A 14,396-nucleotide genomic window follows, 5' to 3' on the forward strand; every position below is an offset into this window, starting at 1 on the left:
TTCCATCGTATTGGTATCTTGGCATCACCAGCAGTGGACCTTGGCTCAGTAGAAGTAATAATATCTTCAAAGGAGTGTCACATTTGAGGAACTATGGACTATAAAACAGGGAAACACCCATATTTTATTGTTATATCACTAAGCAAGTGTATATAATATGCAGTTTGGGAAATTAACAAAAAAAAAAAAAATAATAATTCTGGGCTATTTATTCATTTGACTAGCCAGAGCAGTTGCAGATAATTTTGAAAAGAATACACAGTTTACAAAAGCAATTATCCATTTTTATTTTGTTTACATTGCACTGAAAATTTACATCATACTTTTACAAAGTCTTTTTTTCATAAAAATATACTTCTTTACAAAAGTGTATGCATTAATATAAGAGGAGTAGCCAGTTGCAGAAGAAACATTGTTTAAACAATATCTTAAATGTATTAACCTTAACATTAGTGAATGAATCATTGTTATTGCAGTCATTTGAATAAACAAGAATAAATAAGTGGTAAGATTTAAAACTGCATCCTGTCAGTAGAGCACAATGTTGAGAAAATTGTATGAATTTCCAAAACAATGTATCTCAAAGTGGTTTTACAAGAAATTCACTAAATGTAGAGATCGATCCAAGCAGCGCTCCCAGGTACGGCGGTTTCTCTTAAATACCCTGTGGAATGGTGGAAAAGGTCGAGACCATTCACAGAGCGATCCATGTTTGAAAGGGACAACAAAGATTCACACTGAGTATATAATTTTACTCAATGAAGTGAAAAATGCTAAAAAAAAAAAAAAAAGGAAACACAATGATCTATGACACGACATGAAAATGCTGGCATTCTTGTGTGACACAGCTGTAAATGAACCACCAATAACTTATAAACACACTTCCTGACCTGATGATTGAAGAAACCTGTTGCATCTGAAAACTGCTTTTATGAAGAAGAGGTATAGAAATTTCAAAGCAAGTGAAAATTGATAGATTCACAACTGTAGGTAACAAACTTATATTGGTGATTTGAAAACAGGTCTTTTTTGATTGTAGTCATTATGTGCAGGGGCTAGAAAAGTACATTCCTTGTTCATTGTTAGAAGAAGCCTGAAACTTGTCAAAGGTGTTCAATCTGAATGCTCAGCTGGAAAGATATATAGCGATATCATAAATTAAAGATAGTATAGAATTAATAGATTTTATTTAGTCTTTCAGAAGCATTGGAAATTTGCCAATGGATGGTCATAAGTTCGGTGTCTCCAACAACTGCAAAATACCATCCCTACAGATAATTTTTTCCAGTCAACATGGTTTGTGGATGAAAAACACATTGCAGCAAGGAATGAAACACTACCTTGTGACTCGCTGAATAAAACTGGTCATGCTGGCTGTGATGGGGCATTCAGGAGAAAAGCACAAAGACAAAGACATAGCCTTTTGCGTAAACTAAAAAAAAAACAGCCTAAAAGCACAGCAAGGTGACATTGAAGACCAAAAGAAGAAAGCCAAAGGGCATGGGCAACCTCATCTCTTCTGTGGCTTAAATGAGCTCATAAACATTTAAAGGCAAGACTCACTCATAAATTCCTGTGGAAATAAGAAAGCTAGTGTCGTGACTGATAAGAACGAACAGCCAATAGTGTGACATGAGATACAGACATGGGTGTGATGTAGCTCATGACAGTTAAAGAGAAGTCAGTGATCTATTGATTCTTGTAAGTATAGCTCTTATTTCCTACCCTATATCTTTTTTTAACCCAGTCCCTCTAATATAGTTTATAAAGCACAGAAATACTGATAGTGGATGCTCCTCCAATATATGCAAATAAGTTTATGTTTTAGAATAATCTCCTTTTTAAAAAAAGCAAATAAACTGTGAGTAAGCACTCTCAGAGTGCAGCCAGATTTCTGTAAAACTCTCCATGGTAAACATGAAGAAGAATTATGATCCAGTTTATGAAAAACACTCTTCTCTATCATCCCTCAGGAAAAGGTGACCCAGCAAGTCCTGAAAAGTGTGCTTTGTTTAGCAGTGAACTACATGTGCACTGTGTTGTGTGTCGGTTTCCAAGACTCTGAAGAAGGCGAAACGTTGCCGCGTTATACCATTGTGCAAACTGTGTTCAGGTTCGGATCGAATCGCACCGCCTTCCCTTCCGCTGACTTGGCGTTGGTGTCGTACATGGGGTTCTCAAACGCTGCCTGGCCGTTGTTGTTTTCATGAACAGAACATCCTGTGTACTGTGTTTTGGGTGCAGTCCTGTTGGTGAGAACATTGATTAGCTATGTGCTGGTTTTTAAACGAACAGCAGAGTAGGGCTCAAACATAATCTGTTGGAGTTAGGATTGCTAGTGGATAATGTCAAAAGTAATTGAGAAATCCTAAGCTCAAAATATCAAAATTGAGCCAGCCTAGGCTACAAAGTGAGTTCAAGGCCAGCCTGAACTGCTTAGTGAGACCCTGTCTCGAAACGACAGAAAAAAAAAATCAAAATTGAATTACTTATCAAGTCCTTTATGACTTATTATTTATATAATAATATTTATGTGCACTACCAAAATAATTAAAGGTATTTGTGAATTCACATAATAAATACTATGAGACATAAAATATACATAAATTATAATAAATAAGAATTTGAATTATTTACCATGTATATATTTATATATCAAACATTGGCTAAGCACCTATTGTATATCAGGCATCACCGCATGCACTGGGTGTATAATATATTTGTAAAATCTATTAAGTACTTGATATCACAGGTGGATCAAAGGAGTTAAGGGGATGGACCTCTTGCAGGTGGGAAGGGGTCCAGGAGACCAAAGGCAAGAGTTAAGGGAAGAGAAAGGGGAAGTAGGTAGAATAAAGATGCACTATGTACATGAACCTACTAACCTCCCCGACTGTAAACACTGCATGCCATGAACAGGTGGGAAGATGAATGACATCAATAAGAAAAACACTGGGGGAAGGGAAATTAAATAAGGAGGGTGACAGCGTGAAGGAGGATTACAAAAACAACCAGGCTGCATTATGGACATGCACCCTCTGCCCAAGATGACTGTCAACTACATGTGCTGCAGACATGTACTAATAAAAAAAAGAAAAACAAAAAGTGGGTCACGAGAAATGTTATACGACAAAGGAAAAATGGTTGATATAACAAACATCTGGTGATCTGAACAACTTCGTTGGAGATAACAATATGTAAAATAACAACCACTATTAATTTATCATCTTGTTTTGAAATTTGGTATCATTTTTATTGGTTTTTATGTTGCTTTGTCTTTATCTTTGTTGTTGATATTTTTTTCTTTTCTCTTTAAAATAAAAAAAATTTTAAAAAAGAAACTTCTAGGAGCCACTTTATTGGAGGTACTAAAGGAAAGCATCTCAGGCAGGTAACATTTAATCTGAGATCAGAGGGCAAAAAAGAACTGGTTTGGCATGACTGAAGTGAAGGAAATCCACAGGAAGAGACAAGGAATGCCGAAGCCTATTGTGAGACGTGACTTCCAGCATATCAGAAATACAAATAATCAATTTTTAAAATAATATACATTGGGGCAAATAAATTTAAAGTCTCAAAGAAATTACTATTCCAGGTATTCATGTTGTGAAAACAGTTCCCAAAGAGTCACTGGCAACTAAATATTTGCTTTAATGACCAAATCACATGGAGTCTAGGCTGGCTGCTACAGTTTACTGGTCGAATTCGTTCTTCATTTTTTCATTTCCTTCAAATTTGACAAATTCATATTTCTAGTTCCTCTCCCCCACATCTCATTGTATAATTTTCTGACGTTTATCATGAAGCAGAGGCAGACCTACTCCTTCCTCCCTATTTCTGAGGTCTAATTCCTTAAAAGGATGTATCTTTAATGTGGTTATGCTTGACATCACAGATTAAGCTAAATATGCATTTTCTGAATTTTTCTATAATTTGAACATTTAGATGATTTCTATGACTAGTTTTTAAAAGCTATAATGTTTACTTGAAGAAAACTTAAAACTTGTACTTTTATCTATTATAACTATTGGATAATATTTGTCTATTTCAAACCAAATTTACCATGAAATGAGATGCATCAGCATGTTTTAATTAGGAAAGAGTCATGAAGATTAAAATAGTTGTTAACAGCGCTGGGGAAGATAACATCAGCAAGCTTTAAAAAGAAAATTTCATATTGTGAAATGAAATTAATTCAAAATGAATAAAAATACTAAGTATAAGAGCTAAATCTGTAAAACTTTTAGGAAGAAATATGGCAAATTTTCATGACCTTGGATTTGACAATGGTTTCTCAGAGGTTACATGAAAAACACAGCTTACACAAGGAAAAAACAATAGCCTTCATCAAAATAAAAATAAACCTCTGTACATCAAAAGACACTATCACAAGAAAGTGAAAATATAATCTACAGGCAGGGAAAAATATTTGCAAACCATATATGTGTTAAGGGTTTAGTGTCCATATGTATCTGAGAATACTTGCAGGCCCTCTATAGCTAATAGGGATTTAGTGTCCAGATTAAAGAAAAAATTCTTACCACAACAAATTTTTTCACCACAGTCAAAGAAAAGTTGATATTGCTTATTTTAACTTTAAAAAAAATCAGTAGTGATTATTCTTTACTTACAAATAAGGTAAGATATAGACCAGATGTAAGCAGCTGCTAATTTATAATTATTATGTTTATATTTGTTTAGTATATATTTAATAAGTCCTTCATGGATGCTACACATTAATGCATAATAATAACATCAGTGTGGGAGAAAATGCATTTAGGTAATATTGATTGAATTATCTTGCTACCTATCCATTTTCTTCTTGATAAAAGAAAGCTCAAGGTAGTGGAGAACTGAACACTAAAGCTCCTCACCAATTAGCTGTAGTGGAGAAAGAAGATGTACTAGTAATATGTGCTGATATATGCTCTATGACAAATGTAACATACTAATTAGATAATCTTGAAAAGCAACAAAAGATGAATGAAAGGGTCTGTTAGGGTAAAATCATTCACTACTATCATATAAGCTAAAAGATCTGCACACAAGCTTCTTCCTAGTTCTCTAACTAAATCTGGCAGCAGATGTCACCTCTTGAATTTAAAATTTAACCTAAATTTTGTATCCCTGACGTCCCATTATGGATAATGTAAAAATAACATGAGCAATTAGTTCAATACCTGAAAAGGCACTGGCAAAAGGAAGAAGGATTAGGTAAACACTTATGCAATTTAACAGAGCGGTTTCTGTAATGTGCAAGTGAGATTGCAAACTTGGGCAGGGGAAGTAAGATTTCCAACAAGTGTAGCAATAGTTGGCATACAGGTTTCCATGACAGGAAAAGCAGAAGCTAGGATTTGAGAAAAAGCTGTGCTAATAACGTGGAAAACACATATACTGAATATTTTATAGTTAAAACCAATGAACTTACCTTTGTTTATAAAGATAAAATCCAAATCCTGCAAATATAAGCGCAAAAAAAGGCACAAGGATAGCAATGGCCACAGAACTACTATTTGTACCATGAGGTTGGTTCGAAGAATTTGAACCTTCTGACATATTCAGTCCTGCAAGATGAAAAATAAATTAGAAATAGAAAATCAACTCTATTTTATCATCATTGACAGCTATGTTTACCAACCAAGTAATTTCTACCAGTTTCAGAGCTATCCATTTGGACACAGTTAACAAAAAGTATTTCATGAAACACTAACCCATTTCCACACTGTTTTGCACAATGTATAAGATATTCATCCAGGAAAGAATGCAGACTGAAAAAAAACTATAGTCCCTGCATGGAGTGTTTATGCCCTACAGGGAACACCAGGAAACAACTAACTGTGTGCATCTATTGGAAATTAGTGGTTAATATGCTTTAGAAAGGGAAGGTGTAATTCCATCCAGCACATGAAATCATGTTCGCTGGAGGATACACAATATAGATTTGACCTTTCAGAATCGGTAAAACAACAAATCCAGAGGGAAGCAGCCACATCATAAACTTAGAAATGAGAAGATGAGCAATATATTTAGGAAATGTGACTGGGCGTGGTGGCTCACGCCTCTAATCCCTGAAAACAGGAGGGTGAGGCAGGAGGATCACCACAAATTTGTGGCCAATCAGGGCTATAAAGTGAGTTCAAAGCCAGCCTGAACTACATAGTGGGACCCTGTCTCAAAAAGACAAGAGAGAGAGAGAGAGAGAGAGAGAGAGAGAGAGAGAGAGAGAGAGAGAGAGATGTGATAATCATTGACTTGTAGTAAGTTCAAAAAACCAAAAGAGTCAGTAAGGGTTAAACTCTGCAAGGGAACAAATACTTTTTGGAGCTCAAAGTTAACAAGTGACAACTGAAAGTGTTTAGAAATAAAATACCCAGCAATAAGATGAGATTTAGAAGACTCCCAATGGCCGCATGGGTATGAGGAAGCACAGGCTCGAAGCAGGTGCAACAACTTAAAGAAAAAAGGAAAGTAAGAATTGAACTGGAATATAAGAGCACAAAAAGTTAGGTTTGATGAATGTTTCATCATTAAATACAAGAGGACTCGTAAGAAGGCCTAGCTGACTGGTGATGCTCTTGGTTGAATTAAGAAGTGAGAAAACCTGGCTTTGTTAACCTATCAGGACCGGAGCACGCGAGAGGGAAATATCTAATGGTTTTGTCTCAGAGAGAAACACCTCTTGTTTTATAGATCCCATTTTATAGAAGTAGTGCCACAGACACTTTGGGAAAAGTTATAAGAAATCTTGCATTCAAAGGACTCAACTGTGTTAATATATCATATTAATGAATGTTTGGTCATATTTTTAAAAACTAACAGGACTTTAGATAAAGCCTTCAGTGAAAATGACATATTAATATTCATTTAGAGAAAACCAAAACCCCATTTTGATAAATGTTACATTTAACTAAAGGACAACTTTGTACAGGTTAAAAAATAGTACCTTTTTCTACACTTTATTTTTCCAGTAACTCAGTATATTTATATAAATATTCAAAGTGATAATTTTTTAAAGATAAATGCCAAATAATAGCTTTTAGAGCAGAATTTTTTTTTTAATTTATCAATTTTCCTATCTAAAATAATGAGAGACAGTGTGCCTTAGGAAATTATGACCAGAAGTTATATTTATAGATATAGCCTAAGGAGTTCTAACCCTAAGATACCCCCAAAAAAGGCCATCAACATTTATGAACTGTTAGAAGAATTGGAAATGAAGTGATACAATCTTGAATTTCTCACCAAGGAAAATTTACATATTTAAAGAACTCCAAGCCCCTGGTTGGGACCCATTCCTTGAAGTTATTTTTCCTGTGCATAGCTAAAGAGCTTCTTACAGTGGCCCTTTTAAGAAGAAAAAGAAAATTGCAACAATACTCAAACTGAAAAGAAACAGTATAGTTTTCTTGAGGGAAGATTCAATAAATTGCAGTTCAATATTTTCTTTTGTATCCATTTCACCTTTTCTTCTTTTTACTTACTTCAGTGCAAGATTATTTGTCATATTTTCAGAAATATGATAAAAAACTAAATTGTACACTGCTGTTAAGGAGAGAACTGATATTTGAAGAAATGTGATTATCTTTAACAATTACCAACATAAAAGTATCAGTTAGGTGTGACAGTGAAGAATTTAAAGTGCAGTAAATGTGACTAATGTACAGAATTCATTGTGTCTTCTCATCATGCCTGCAGTAATAAAAGAACTCCACAAAAATCAAAATGAATATATTACCCAGTCTTTGTAGTCCAAATTGACCATAATCTTTGCCTTGAATAAACCCTTGAAATACATAAGTAGCTCCATCAGGTTCAGCAGACACCTAAAGGTATTTAAAAATCTGATTAAATGTAAAGACTGGCCACAGCTATTTTTTTCCTAGCCTTAAAAGTTGCACAATTTTACTGTGAAATGAATATTACCCAGTATTCCTTTCCTTTGTATCATTCTCCCATACAAAGCAGCACACTGTACACATTTTATATCATGAAGCTAACGTAAATTTTCTGATTTTAAAGAATCATTGTGTTGGAAAATAGTATTGATTATTAATGTATTTGACGCAGATATATAGATCTCTTATAGTCTAAAAAAATGTGTTGTTCGAAAGATGTCAATAACATGATGAAAATGTGGCTGATGGTCAATTTAAAATTAAAATATAATAATGCTGCTTTTTGTAGATTAGATTACCCTTCTCCGTGTCTGTATTCTTTCTGCCTACAGGCCTCTAACCTTCACGGCAAAGGTAGACTGTATTTCTTATTTCATGCGGTGGGCTTGGTGCTATGACTTGGGTTGGCCATCCGAATATGAAAGAAGTTTACCATAGGCCTTCTCTACCACCCTCCCACCTTTCTCTCTTTCCCTCTGAGAATTGAACCCAGGGCCTCCAACATGCTGAACGAATGCTCTAAAACTGAGGTGTACCCTTGTTCTGGAATTTCCCTGTGAGGTGATGAAATTATTCTAAAATCAGATCTTCTGGTATATATATGCCTATGTGTGCATGTGGTTCAATCCACTGAACTGTATATGTTAAATGGATGTATTATAGGATATGTGCATTATAGATAAACTGAGCTGCTTTTTAAAAAGGGCACATGTTAAGGTATTCTAAGTAGCTTATTTCAGAACCTATTGTCCCTCTGAGAGCTTCTGGTTCCTTCTAAGAGAATAACACTCTGCAAGGGGATATTGCCCCTCCAGCCTCAGCCCCAGAGCAGAGATGAACTTGGTACCATAGTCTCAGGTAGCACTTCCTCCACTAACTGCAGGCACACGAGAAAGAAAGAAATACTTACTGTTGTTGGATCTTGTGATTTTCAACTGTGTCTAATGCTGACTACTACATGTGTCTGGCATGCAGCTTGTATACAATCCTCTATTTTAACAGACTTCACAAGGATAATGTTATTGGGTCATATACACAAAGTAGTAATTGATACAGCTTAGTGATCTTGATAACCAACTAGTAATGTGACTTTTCTTGACATTTGTAATAATTAGTGGCAATGACTTAACTAAATCATGATGGTACCCTAAAATCTATAAAAAATGGAATCCTCACTTTAAAGGTTAAAGTGTGCCAAACTGCTCATGAAGTCGGACTTTTCACAAGGGATGTATTGTTTATTATTAGAAAGTACGTTCTGATCATGTCCATTATTAAAAATGAAATACTTATGAAAGAAAATAGTTTAAACTAACATTCAAATGTTTAAAGTTTAAACTCACTGTGTTTGTTTGCTGATAAAATAACTCAGCTAGACCATCTGAGTGCATTGATTACTTTCCAAGTACACCGATAATGGTACACAATGTAAAACTGGCATGAACAATTTTTTCCTCATGAAATGAATTTACTAAGTCCCATAACTGTCTTCTTTCTCATTAAATCTTCTATTTAAAAGCAGGCTTTGTACCTGAGAGTACAGGGCAATCGCTCATGCTTATCCTGCGGCAAAGATGCATATCCACTATGTCAGTATACGATTACTCACAATTGCCAATTCAGAACCTTCCTGCACATAACTCACTAGGCCAGAGTGATGTCATGGTAATGCCATAGATACTATGTCCCCTCGGTAAGTACTTTACGTGAGTTCCTCATAATAGACAATTTAATGAAGAATTTTAACTTTGCTGTTTAATTGAATAAACATACTTAATTTTCTGACGTATTTTCTAAGTATGTTGCATATGTCCTGCATATTGGTTTCAAACAAAAACTGATTTATATTTCATCCATATTTTATGAGTGCTTATGATAGAATATAGTTGATGAAATCAATGAAAACTACTATGTAGTCCTACAGATACACATATACACACACACTACAAAGGTAAGCAAATCAGATCAGAGTCCAAAGATCCTAGTACTGATACATGAGAATAGTAAATATATATATATAAATAATATGTATAGTATACATATACTATATGCTATACTATATAGTATATTCCATATACTATGGATACTTATAGTGTATACTTATAGTACATACTTATGGTATATACTATATTCTCTCTATATATATATATACACTTACATATACATATATATATTTCATAAATAACCAAAGTTACAGAAATTTTCCCTCTCTGAAAAAAAACTACAAATTTGTCATTAAAATCAGCAGCAGACTTTTAGATACTTATACTTACAAAGCCATCCATGGCCCAATTTTCCTCTTTCATTTTCTTCACGGAAGCGTGAGCTGGTACTTTAATATGATATATGTGCAACATTAGGCGAGCTTCCTGGCTTTTATAGACCCCTGTAAAACACAAGGACATTTTAGTCTACTTAATTTTGTAAACAGTTATGCTTCATTTTAGTATCTGTAATTCCTAAAATATATGACATAAGATATGTGGTAAGAGAAGAAATAAAACAAGGCCCATGTCAAAGGTGGATTCATAAAAATATGCTTTCTAAATTCTACAACATGCGTTGAGTTCTGTTTTAGCTAAAATCTCAATTTAAGTCTCATCTGTTGTTTTAATCACATATGCTATGAAATTAATTACTACTGTTTACAGTAGCCTCACTCCATGACATTGAAAACAAAATAATCTTTTCACCCAGATTTGAAAATTTATAGATATAAACCAGAAGTTAAAACTCCTCATATTTTCCTTGATAATGAATTAAGAGCTAACTGTGTGTGAGAAAGTCTTGTAGGTGCTGTTCTTTTCTCTTTTTCTTTCTGTTCTGGGGATGGAATCTTGGATCCTGCGTGTGCTAGTCAAGCACTCTCGTACTGAGCTGTATCTTTAGCCTGTGTTCCCATTTCTTAGATACAAGTACACATTCAAGTAAAATACATGTGAGAATATGATAAACAGATATGTAGAAGACAGGGGGATCATGTCACACTGAAGCCACTGAATAATATTTGTTAAGAAAAGGACATTTGAGTTAGATCCTGACAGTTAAGTAGGATCTGACTCCAAGAAAATAAATGGAGGAAATAGCATAAGTGATAGAAATAAAAATATATGCTGTGTTTTTTGAAAATAGGGAACATTCTAAGAGTATGGATAAATTTAACATAAACATGTTGAGAGGAATAGTATGAAATAAGATTCAAAATAAAAATTTGGGGGACTGGGGATTTAGCTCAGCGGCAAAGCGCCTGCCTGGCAAGCGCAAGATCGTGAGTTTGGTTCCTGGTACCAGAGAAAAACCAAGAAAAAAAAAAAAAAAAAAAAAAAAAAAAAAAAAAAAAAAGACAAAATAAAAATTTTACAACTGTTGCTTACAATTTGATTTCACTCTTCATTGATTTACCTAATTGTTAACCTATAATAAGGAAAACATAAGAGTATGTTGGGAAGATAAAAAAATGACATGCTGATCTTGACCTAAAGTAAATCACCATGAATAATGAGAAGACATGAAAATATTCAAAAACAATATCACTGGGAAATCATTGGATATGGAAACAGCAAGTGAAATCTAAGTAAATTAATCTGATTTTTTATGTTTGATCTTCTACATTTGTAGCAGCAATAGTTATAATTATAATTTTAGTTTTCGTTTCTTTATACCACAGATTATTACATTATTAATGAATACAGGATAAATACAGACCTAGAAAAAATATGGTGAATGTTTTAAAACACAGTACAGTAAGAGAGCATCACCACTAATCCCTCGCAAAAGTGCGTTCCTCCTTTGAGCACCTTTATTCCATTGTACTTGGTACTTTCTGCAGCAGTTCTGGGAGTCCCTTTCCACGAGTGTCTTCAGTTGCACTATTATGGCTGCCTCAAAGTCCTGAACTGATTCAAACTTTTACCTTTCACGGTCATCATGACTTTTAGAGAAGAGCCAGAAGTCACATGCCCTGGATACACTGAGTAAGGTGGACAAGGACAGTGCGTCCACACAGCTTAATGTTTCTATATGCCTGTCTTTTCTTCAGATGGCACCCAGCAGCAGCACCCACCATACTTTTAATCACACTTTTTAAGGACACTCATGAAAGTGGACTTCCAGAACTGCTTCGAAAAGTGGCAAGAACAATGGGATAGGCGCAATCAAAGCAAGGGGGAACACTGTGATGAGGAGTACTAGCAATCTGTCTTCCACTGTAGTGTATAGCTTTAAAATGTGAACATTTATCATATGTTTTGATCATCCCACCATACGTTTTGATATGTAGTTCATATTTGCAATATTAAACGTTAAATGTCACGGTTCCATGCTGGGTGCCTTTATTTTTTATTAGCACATGTGTGCAATGCATAATAATTACATTCACCTTAGGGAATTGGTACACGAACATACCACAACTTGATTCTTTCTACTTCTCCTTACCCACACTCTCCACCTTCCCTCTTTCCCCAAATCCCTCTCCATGTCTACAGAGTCTACCTCCCTATTTCCTACCATCTCTCTCTTATTTTGCTCTTCAAATGATTTCTTACTTTGCTCCTCTCACATTAGAGAAAGTCAACCAAATCTGACTCCAGCAACATAAAATTATTCTTGGAGGAATTTAGCTTCCTAACATCAGATTTTTTTACTTGTGCAGTAATGATCATTCATAAGTCCAAAACCCAAAAAATCGTGCTGTGAATGGATTGAGATCATCATTAAAACCAAACACAATAAGTGCTGCACAGCATGAAAATCAAGGAAAATAACGAAATCATGATAAAAGTGAAAGCATGGGGCTACCAGTTTCGGTTGCTGCTTCTAATGCGGTACCTGACAGGAGCAGTTCCATATTGCTGTTGCTCAGCGTCGCGTTGACTCTTCCAGTGGAAGCATTGAAACTAGTGACTGTCAGGGTCATGGGTTGTTTTCTTCCCTTGAAATTGTAAGAGCCTTTCCATATATAATTCTGAGCAAACACATCATCGGGAACTGCGAAGAGATTAAATGAACCACACAATATAATTTTACCGTGTTCAATAAATATAAGCCATTGTAGATTAAACAATGTTACTTTATTGAACATTGATATTTTTCTAAATACACAATAATGTTAAGCATGTAAACTAAATTATTCATGTAAAATTTTTCTGAATAAATCAAAATTATGAGTAAGAACCCAGACTTGCTCATCTGTCATCCATGCAAGACTTGAAGCTTGAATTCAGAACTCAGGTAAATACAAATTTCATTTCTATTTGGTCCCCTATAACATTATTTTTCTTTCAAAAGGAAAATAAAATGAGTTTACTGAGCCGAGTAAGTGTATAAACGTGTCCCAAAAGGCCTGCCCTTCCAACATGGGGATGGGTCCCTAGATGAAGGGCACAGAATTAAATGCTTCCCTCCATCGTGTAGGCCCAGAAGACTGGGAGAAAACACTTCCTTGTCGTCCTTGTAGAGTTCTGGATTCAGTTATTCCAGTAATAGCCCTCCTGAAGAAGAACAGGGTTATGCCCTATTGGCAGCTTTAAGGTTTACAGGTATTTTTAGAAATACCAAGATTGCCACTAGAATTGCCCAATCTTCATGGGGCAGAGATGTGCTGCAGCAGAATACAACAGGAAGGTTCGCGCTGGAGCTATGCTGCTTATATTTAGCTCTCTCCTCTGCATTTCATAAATATGGCACTTTGCATAAATTACTTAATTTTCTAAACCTGAATTTCCACATGATTAGCACGGGATTATCATAGAATTTTGAGAGAGATTAAATGAGGTAAAGAAAGTGAAGTGCTTTGTTAACTTGGTGCTGCTACCATTATCATCATTATGCTGCTGATAAAATAGGGAAATTGTGGCTCTTTTAGCCCACAAAATAAGAGCTCAGTAAAATACATATTTAGGAGCCCTGTGGGTACTATCAGGAACATTCTGTATTGCTGGCTGTGTATCCTTTGCCATGTCCTAGACTACTGCTAGCTGTAACTTACATTTATAAATTCTTTTATTGCCTAAATGATACTCAGTATGTTTCCATTCATTATTTAAGTCTCAAAAGTTTGTGGGCTTCCCATTGTTACAGCATGAACTTCCCATTGAACAGCATGAAGAATTTCTGTACCCAACTAAAATCAGATCCTGACACTGTCCTTGGCCCAATACAACGGGGCCATGTGTATCTGCAAGGTAAGGTTCTCACGCTGTCTTTAGTTTTTCTTTTGGCCTTTAATTCATATCATGCAAATATAGTCCTCATATTAGAAAAGCATTTACGTAGTGAGTACTTACTATGACCCAAGCACGAGGTACAGTGGTACCTTAGTTCCCAAATTTTACGCTTTCTGTGATTCTGGTTGCAAACCAAAATGGATGAGAACCGAATGAAATTCAATGCTCAGGTTCAGTGCTGATATTATGGATACCACTGTATTTCATTTGGATGATGTTAATTGTATAATTGTCATTTCTAATATTATAATATCTACTAGAATTGTCTGATATA

The 14,396-nt window shown here is 34.9% G+C and overlaps 1 protein-coding gene across 1 annotated transcript in view; it reads right to left on the bottom strand.

Moving 5' to 3' along the window:
* Window positions 1–288: 288 nt before the first annotated feature.
* Window positions 289–14,396, bottom strand: part of Csmd3 (CUB and Sushi multiple domains 3) — a 1,085,099-nt gene continuing 1,070,991 nt past the window's right edge. Inside the window, exons 67-71 of the mRNA XM_005381888.2 lie at window positions 12,726–12,884; window positions 10,172–10,284; window positions 7,739–7,826; window positions 5,432–5,567; window positions 289–2,246 (exon numbers count right to left, since the gene is read on the bottom strand). Coding sequence (XP_005381945.1) covers window positions 2,087–2,246; window positions 5,432–5,567; window positions 7,739–7,826; window positions 10,172–10,284; window positions 12,726–12,884 — 656 coding nt within the window. The 3' untranslated portion in view covers window positions 289–2,086. The remainder of the gene's footprint in view (window positions 2,247–5,431; window positions 5,568–7,738; window positions 7,827–10,171; window positions 10,285–12,725; window positions 12,885–14,396) is intronic.

The sequence above is a fragment of the Chinchilla lanigera genome, unplaced genomic scaffold, assembly GCF_000276665.1.
Source record: "Chinchilla lanigera isolate Chin_1 unplaced genomic scaffold, ChiLan1.0 scaffold00016, whole genome shotgun sequence".
NCBI classification, from domain to species: Eukaryota; Metazoa; Chordata; class Mammalia; order Rodentia; family Chinchillidae; genus Chinchilla; species Chinchilla lanigera.